Source organism: Mus pahari, chromosome 1, assembly GCF_900095145.1.
Source record: "Mus pahari chromosome 1, PAHARI_EIJ_v1.1, whole genome shotgun sequence".
NCBI classification, from domain to species: domain Eukaryota; kingdom Metazoa; phylum Chordata; class Mammalia; order Rodentia; family Muridae; genus Mus; species Mus pahari.
In genome coordinates, this window is record NC_034590.1 from 18,266,969 (window position 1) to 18,274,735 (window position 7,767).

Genomic DNA, 7,767 nt, shown 5'->3' on the forward strand with positions numbered 1-7,767 from the left:
AAAGATGCCAACAGCCAGATGTTTTGGCAAACTACTGTAAATAATAAGAGACCAACGTTAAAGTTACAGCTAGGTGGAATTGAGACTGAAGGCTTAGCGAATACAGGGACAGATGTAACAATTTCACAAGATTCCTGGAATCCAGCCTGGCCACTTCAAAGGGTACACAACTCCTAAAAACTGGGACATTGTCTCAGCTAAAATGGATTGGATGCCAGGAGCAGAAGGTAGATAGGAAAATTCAAGTCACATGTGACTAATATAGCCATGCATCTATGGGGAAGAGAGCTACTTCAGCACTGGGAAGCATACAGTAGCGTTTTTCCAGGGTTACACACAGGCTGTAGAAGAGGAGAAATTCCTAATAAAGAAAAAAAAAAATGTTATTGAGGACAGGGACAGTCCAGGCCGTCCATAAGCAGGATAGGGCAGAGGCTGAGTCTTAAAGTTTATATGGGGGAGCCACTGCTGATGGATCGATCGCCAGCTGCCCTACCACTAAAATGGCAAACTGACAAACATGTAGAACAATGGCCTATGACAAAAGGAAAAAGACAGGCACTAGAACAGCTAGATCAAAAAGGACAGGAGGCTCTCCCTCCCAAAGTCACCCCCCACCCCCCAAGTCCCACCTTACTATTCTGCCTTTTGCTGTAGGTCTTAGAGTTTTTATTTTAGCCAATCAGAAGGTGTCTTAGGCAGACAAGGAAGGACAGAAACATCTTTACACAGTGATCACTCCAATAGACAGTACTGTTCATTAGACAGTCACCTATTATTAGCCATTTGTGTTCTTTTCAGCCTTGAGATAGAAAAAATGTTGCAATAAAGTCCAGTACCCTTATCTTTTCCTCCTAATGCAAGTGTATTTCTCTGCCCAATTCCTATAGCTAGGGAGTCAAAGGGCAAGCATGGCAGTTTGAACAGCGTTGCTACAGTGTTCTCTTTAGAACTTGTATCGGTTCCCACGCTCACTGCCTGAGCCTGTTTCCCAGAAAGAAGCCTTGCCAAAGAGTTCTTTAAAGTTCTCAAAGTGGTGGGTGTGGCACACACCTTTAATCCTAGCACTCAAGGAGGCAGAGTCAGGCAGATGTCTGTGAGTTTGAGGCCAGCTTTGTCTACAAATTGAGTTCCAAGACAACCGGGGCTACCATTAAAAAAAAAAATTCTGTGTGTGTGTACTTGAAAGAGAGAGAGAGAGCGCGAGAGCGAGCAGAGTGTGACAGTGAATTGGGTGTCTTTCTCAATTGCTCTCCATCTTGCTTTCTTGTTGTTTGTTGGTTCCATTTTTTAATGTGGTTGCTGGAGAGTGAACTCAGGTCCTCAGGACTGTACAGCAAGCATTTTGCTAACAACCTCAGGATCCTCAAATTCATTTTAATTTGCATTTCCCCCCTAAATACAAATGATGTTGGGGCCCCGTAATTAAGATAGGGCTCTTGCAGAGGACTTGAGTTCAGTCCCCAGCACCCATATCAAGCAGTTTCCAACTTGTAACTTCACCTCCAGGGCATCAGATGCCTGTGGTCTCCATGAGCATGTCATGCGTATGTATATACCCATGCACAGACACACACTCATACACAAGGTTAAAAAGAAATCTTAAAAATATTTTGAATAAAGTAAATGATATTGACCCTGTGACATGCATATAACCCATTGACATACATATATATGACTTTCCCAAAGAAATTATATATATATATATATATATATATATATATATATATATATATATATACCCCATTGATATTTCCTTTTTCTGTAAACTGTCTCTCAGGCTGTGGTTTCTACCAACCTGGAATTTGTTTTGAAAGATTTTTTTTTTTTTTCAAAGATTTATTTATTTGTTATATGTAAGTACACTGTAGCTGCCTTCAGACACTCCAGAAGAGGGCATCAGATTTCATTATGGATGGTTGTGAGCCACCATGTGGTTGACTGGGATTTGAACTCAGGACCTTCGGAAGAGCAGTCGGTGCTCTTAACCACTGAGCCATCTCGCCAGCCCCGAAAGATTGTATTTTTAATTTATGTGTATGAGTGTATGCATAGAGTGTATACACTCATATGTATATGTATATGTATATGTATATGTATATGTATATGTATATGTATATGTATATGTATATATGCCACTGTGCAAGCAGGTCCTGCAGAGGCCAGAGCGGGGCATCAGTTTCAGAGTCACACATGATTGTGAGTCACCATGTAGGTGCTGGGAATTTTACCTGGGTCCTTTGGAAGAGCACGCAGTGCTCTTAACCACTAGGTCATCTCTCTCACTCCCTAGGATAGATTTTTAAAACTATGTAGAAGAACTTCGTGTATTAAGTGAACCTTTTTTTTTTTTTTTTTTTTTTAACTTGCATGCGGTGATTTTGAGACTGGATCTCTCCCTGTAGACCAGGCTTCCCAGGAGCTGGCCTTAACTGGGCACGATCTCCCTCCACCCCTGAGGAGTTGAGATAAGAGGCTTACCCTACATACCTGCCAAGTCCTGTGCTTTCGGGCATCTCTGTACCTCTCCATCACTTCTCCTTTCTCTGTCTCCATGTGCATCGATGTGTCTCTTGCTGTCTCGATGCTATGGGGCTCACCACTGAGCACCCCTCCCCTGCCTGTCCCTGCAGCTCTTTGAGGGCTTGAAAGCATACAAAGGCAGAGACCAGCAGATACGCCTCTTCCGGCCCTGGCTCAACATGGACAGGATGCTACGTTCTGCAAGGCGCCTCTGCCTGCCAGTAAGTGGCCAGTCTGTCCCAGCAGAGAGGGCAGAGGGTGGTAGGGAGAATCTGGATTCCTGACTCCTATGGAATCCACCCAGGACTTTGACAAGCAGGAGCTGTTGGAGTGTATCCGCCAGCTCATTGAAGTAGACAAAGACTGGGTTCCCGATGGCAATGGAACGAGCCTCTACGTGCGGCCCGTGTTGATCGGGAATGAGGTAGGCACTGCCGTGGGAGCTGCTGGCACGGGGACACACACAGCACGTCGCTGTCTAGGGAGCACACAGGCTGAGCCGGGACGCTGGTCTGAGGGAGAGCTCTGGGTCTAAGGGAGGAGGAGGAGGAAGCTGAAGTGAGGACTCCTTGGTCTGATGCTGTCCCTCTGCCCATGATAGCCCTCGCTGGGTGTCGGCACGGTCACACAAGCCCTCCTGTACGTCATTCTGTGCCCTGTGGGCTCCTACTTCCCTGGAGACTCCATGACACCTGTCTCCCTTCTGGCCGACCCGTCATTCGTCAGAGCCTGGATAGGCGGAGTCGGTGACTGCAAGTTAGGGGGGTGAGTAGCTTCCCACAGGCCCTGGAGCCAAGACGCTGTGAGAGAGCGAGCCGGAGGCTCCTTGTGCTTCTTGGTTGGAGCTGTGCCTCGGTTCTGGGATGCAAAGCTACTGTCACTGGCTCTGCAGTTGGGATCTGGGCTTTCTTTGTGTCCTTTGTCATCCCTGGTGCCTGATACTAAAGGTGAAAGGAGAATGGGGTGCCTTTCATTTGAACAAATGAGCTCAGAGATGGGTGGGTCAATGGGAAGACCAAAACCGAGCCCCTGGAAGTCTCTATAAGATAACTCTTAGGTCTTCCCGAGTCATCTGTGTGCGCTGTCTCCATGCATAGCTCCCCTAACATAACTTGGGCCCTGGTCTCCATTCGGACCCTATGGATTTCCCAGCATTCTGTGCTGCCAAAGGCCCTGACACAATATATTGTGAGGAGGTGGCTAAGATTCCTGGGATCAGGTCGGGTATAACTACTGGCCTGTCAGGACAAGGAAGTGTGGACACAGGAAGGCTGTTCACGTCATCTTAGAACACATCCGTGAGATCTTCTGGGATAAGGCCAAGCCGGTGGCACCCCCTGAGGGCAGTAGGGCTGTTGGGCACCCTAGTGTCCGGATCTGCACGCTCAGTTGCAGGGTTCACAGGGTCTTGTGAAAGCTCCGTTGAAGTGGTGACACTTCCCCTGTGGCTTCTTGGCTGCAGAGGTAGTAAGGGAAGCCAGGCATGGTGGCATGCAGCCATGCATGTCATGTAGTCACAGCTCCTCAGTAGGCTGAGGCAGGAAGGCTGCAAAGAAAGCTGCGGGGTGGGCCTGGAGAGATGGCTCAGCGGTTAAGAGCACTGACTGCTCTTTCAGAGGTCCTGAGTTCAATTCCCAGCAACCACATGGTGGCTCACAACCAACTGTGATGGGATCCGGTGCCCTCTTCTGGTGTGTCCGAAGACAGCAACAATGTACTCATGTACATACAATAAATAACTAAATCTTGAGAGAAAGAAAGGAAGGAAGGAAGCTGCAGGCTATGGGTCAGCGGTAGAGATTATGCCTAGAATTCTCCACTGAGAGACTTTGGGAGTGACTTAGTGGTCAAGCCCCTGCCTAGAATCTCCTGAAGAGGGGTTGGGGTGGAGCTTAATGATAAGAATATTTACCCAGCATATGGACATCCTGAGTTCAAACCCCATTACCCAAGAAAAACAAAAACGTGGCAGACACTTTCTGACCACACTTGGCACAGGAAGAGAAACAAGACCAGTTTTTGCACAAGGCTTAAGAACATGGGCTGGGATCCTGGCCTAGGACACTGGGAGCCTTGTAGGAGTAAGAAAAGACTGGTGTGGCTAACACAGTGCAGGTTAAAACAGGACAAGAGCCACTGTAGGAGTGCACAGCTCTCATCCCAGCACTGGGAGGGGACAAGAGGCTCAGGGATTCAACACCAGCTTCAGCTGCATGGAGATTTTGAGGCCAACCTCTTACCAGAGACCCTGCCTCAAAAACAAAAACAAGGACCAGCTGGGTATGGTAACTTAAGCTGCCCCCTGCCCCCCCTTTTAAAGATTTATTTGTTTTATGTATGAGGACACTAGCTGTCTTCAGACACACCAGAAGGGGCGTCTCATGACAGATGGTGCCACCATGTGGTTGCTGGAAATTGAACTCAGGACCTCAGAAAGAGCAGTCAGTGCTCTTAACTGCTGAGCCATCTCTCCAGCCTGAATATAATTCTTTTTTCTTTTTTCTTTTTCTTCCTTCCTTTCTTCCTTCCTTCCTTCCTTTCTTTTTCTTTCTTTCTTTCTTTCTTTCTTTCTTTCTTTCTTTCTTTCTTTCTTTCTTTCTTTCTTTCTTTCTGTTTTGAGACAGGGTTTCTCTGTAGCCCTGGCTGTCCTAGAACTCACTTTGTAGAACAGGCTGGCCTCGAACTCAGAAATCCGCCTGCCTCTGCCTCCCAAGTGCTGGGATTAAAGGCGTGCGCCACCACGCCCGGCTGAATATAATTCTTTAATCCCAGCAATGCAGAGGCAGAGGCAGCCTGAGCTACCCAGTGAGTTCCAGGACAGCCAGGGCCACACAGAGAAACCCTGTTTCAAAAACTAAAACCAAGAAAGAAAAGCAGAGTAGAGCAAGCGAAGCTGCTTGGTGTCACCACATCCGCGACCTTAGTCGCTGGAGAAAGGAAGAACTAGAAGCAGGAGAGGGAACCGGCCAAACAAACGGGGCCCCAACCTTGAGCCTATTAGGTTTAGAAGTCTCTCCTACAGGTTGAGGGGGCCACCGCTGGGCTGTGGGTTGAGGAAGGAGACTCCTCTTTGGTTGTGTTGTGGGGAGTACGGGGAATTCTTTGCCCAGTGTGACCAGGCTGCCCTTCAGGAACTATGGACCCACTGTGGCTGTGCAGCGAGAAGCCCAGAAGAGAGGCTGCGAGCAGGTCCTCTGGCTGTACGGGCCGGACCACCAGCTCACCGAGGTGGGCACCATGAACATCTTTGTCTACTGGACCCATGAAGATGGAGGTGAGCCTCCTTACGTCCCAACCCATACCCTGTATGCCCTGCCTAATTCCTTCTGGGATCCTGGGCTTCTAAAAGAAAGGAGAGACCACGTAAGGGTGGAAGCAGTGACGCCCATCTGTCATCCCTGATTTAGTACTGGAGCTGGTAACCCCCCCACTGAACGGCGTCATCTTGCCAGGAGTGGTTCGACAAAGCCTGCTGGATCTGGCCAGGACTTGGGTAGGGCCTGTGTGGCATGTGAATCTTTGGACCCAAAGTGTCTTGAGTTGTGGTGCGGTGGTGGAAGCCTGGCCCACTGCCTGAGCCCTCTTTTCTCTGGGTCTATCTCCCATCCCCGGGCCTCTGTCTTTCCCAGCAGCCTTAGGGAAGGAGTGAGTGATGGTGGCGTGCAGCAGGGCAGGAGTCTGGGTACTGAAGTGTTTCTGCGTTCTTGTTACACAGGGTGAGTTCCGGGTGGCAGAACGCAAGGTCACTATGAAGGAATTGAAGCGTGCGCTGGAGGAAGGCCGAGTGCGAGAATTCTTCGGCTCAGGCACTGCTTGCCAGGTCTGCCCGGTGCACCAAATCCTGTATGAGGGCAAGGTGAGTCGGAGCTGCCAGGGCAGGTGGGAGAGAAAGAGTGGGAGTGCCCCATCCTCATGGCCCCCTTTCTGTAGCAACTCCACATTCCTACCATGGAGAACGGCCCGGAGCTCATCCTGCGCTTCCAGAAGGAGTTGAAGGCTATTCAGGTGAGCTCGTGAGCTTGCGAGCAACAACTCTGATTAATGGCTCCTGTTCCTGTGGCCAGAAACACCGGAATTGTAGGCCCCTTGCACGAGTCTCTGAGGCTTCGGCTCCTAAAGACACAACCTCCTTTTTCATGAGACTCTGGGATGTTGGTCACAAAAAAGTGGGCCTCCCACAACTCCCTGGGGTTCTTGGCTGACCCTCTGGCAGGGCAAACCTTTTTCCCTTACCCCTCCCTAGCCTTGAAGGATTCCTCTCATAAGCCTCTGGTGAATTCCCAAATTCTTGTGAGCCTAGAGGGCTTGTAGAGAACCTCTGGGCTCATTTCCCAGTGAGCTGGACCCGAGGTGACTGGGTATCCTGGCCCCATGTTGGCACCTAGCACAGCACATTTGAGCTGAAAATGCCTTTTCCCAAGAGCATTCAAGGCTTTGAAATTCTCTGCTTTGATGATCCCTTGGAATTGTTGGTTGGTCTCCGGGTAAAAAGACTACACTTCCCATAAGGCACTGGGGCGGAGCTCTGAGAGCGGTCAGCTTGCGAAGCTCCAGGGTCTATTGGGACTTGTAGTGCAGCTATCTCATTGATGCAACTTCGTTTTCTGGCAGTACGGAGCCAGTGCCCACGATTGGATGCTTCAGGTGTGACGGTGGGGGCTGTGCCCTCCCTGGTTGGATCTGCATCTGCAGACGTGCGGCATCCAGTCCAGCGTCCTCGCTTCCCAGAGACTCAAGAGAAGTGCAATAGGGAAAGGTCTGTCCAGATGCTGGATCTCTGGCACCCCCTCGTGGACATTACACTCCAAAGCCTTAAGGGCGGGACCCATGCAGTTTGGACGCCACCTCAAATTTTGGGTCTCAGGACTCAGCTGCTCCGCGTCCTGGTGTTCAAGGGAGAACCTGGGCTTCTTCTATATCTCCGTTCTCAGGCCGGATCCCCGGTGCTCTTCCTGTCTTTTTTTTTTTTTTTTTCTTTCTCTGTACTTGCTGCAATTTTGAAATAAAATGCCAAAGAACAAGACATTGGCTGTCATGCTCTAAGCACCACCCTGGGACGCTGGGGGCTCAGCACATCAGGGACCTGGCTTGAGGACTTATCTGACCCGTGGGTTCTGTACCCCATTTATTGGATTCTCCCTACACTCCTGTCTTGGGTACAGCCTTACAGTGGCCACACCAGATCTCTCAAGATCTCTTTCCTTCTTACATTTCATTGGTGCCCAAGCACCAATGTTCCCGGAG

At 49.5% G+C, this 7,767-nt stretch overlaps 1 protein-coding gene across 1 annotated transcript in view; it reads left to right on the forward strand.

Annotated features, from left to right (window-relative positions):
* Positions 1–7,544, forward strand: part of Bcat2 (branched chain amino acid transaminase 2) — an 18,363-nt gene extending 10,819 nt beyond the window's left edge. The window contains exons 4-11 of the mRNA XM_021197514.2: positions 2,634–2,744; positions 2,828–2,947; positions 3,125–3,288; positions 5,655–5,797; positions 5,931–6,016; positions 6,239–6,379; positions 6,454–6,528; positions 7,135–7,544. Of these exons, the coding sequence (XP_021053173.1) occupies positions 2,634–2,744; positions 2,828–2,947; positions 3,125–3,288; positions 5,655–5,797; positions 5,931–6,016; positions 6,239–6,379; positions 6,454–6,528; positions 7,135–7,173 (879 nt within the window). The 3' untranslated portion in view covers positions 7,174–7,544. The remainder of the gene's footprint in view (positions 1–2,633; positions 2,745–2,827; positions 2,948–3,124; positions 3,289–5,654; positions 5,798–5,930; positions 6,017–6,238; positions 6,380–6,453; positions 6,529–7,134) is intronic.
* The last annotated feature ends 223 nt before the right edge of the window (positions 7,545–7,767 follow it).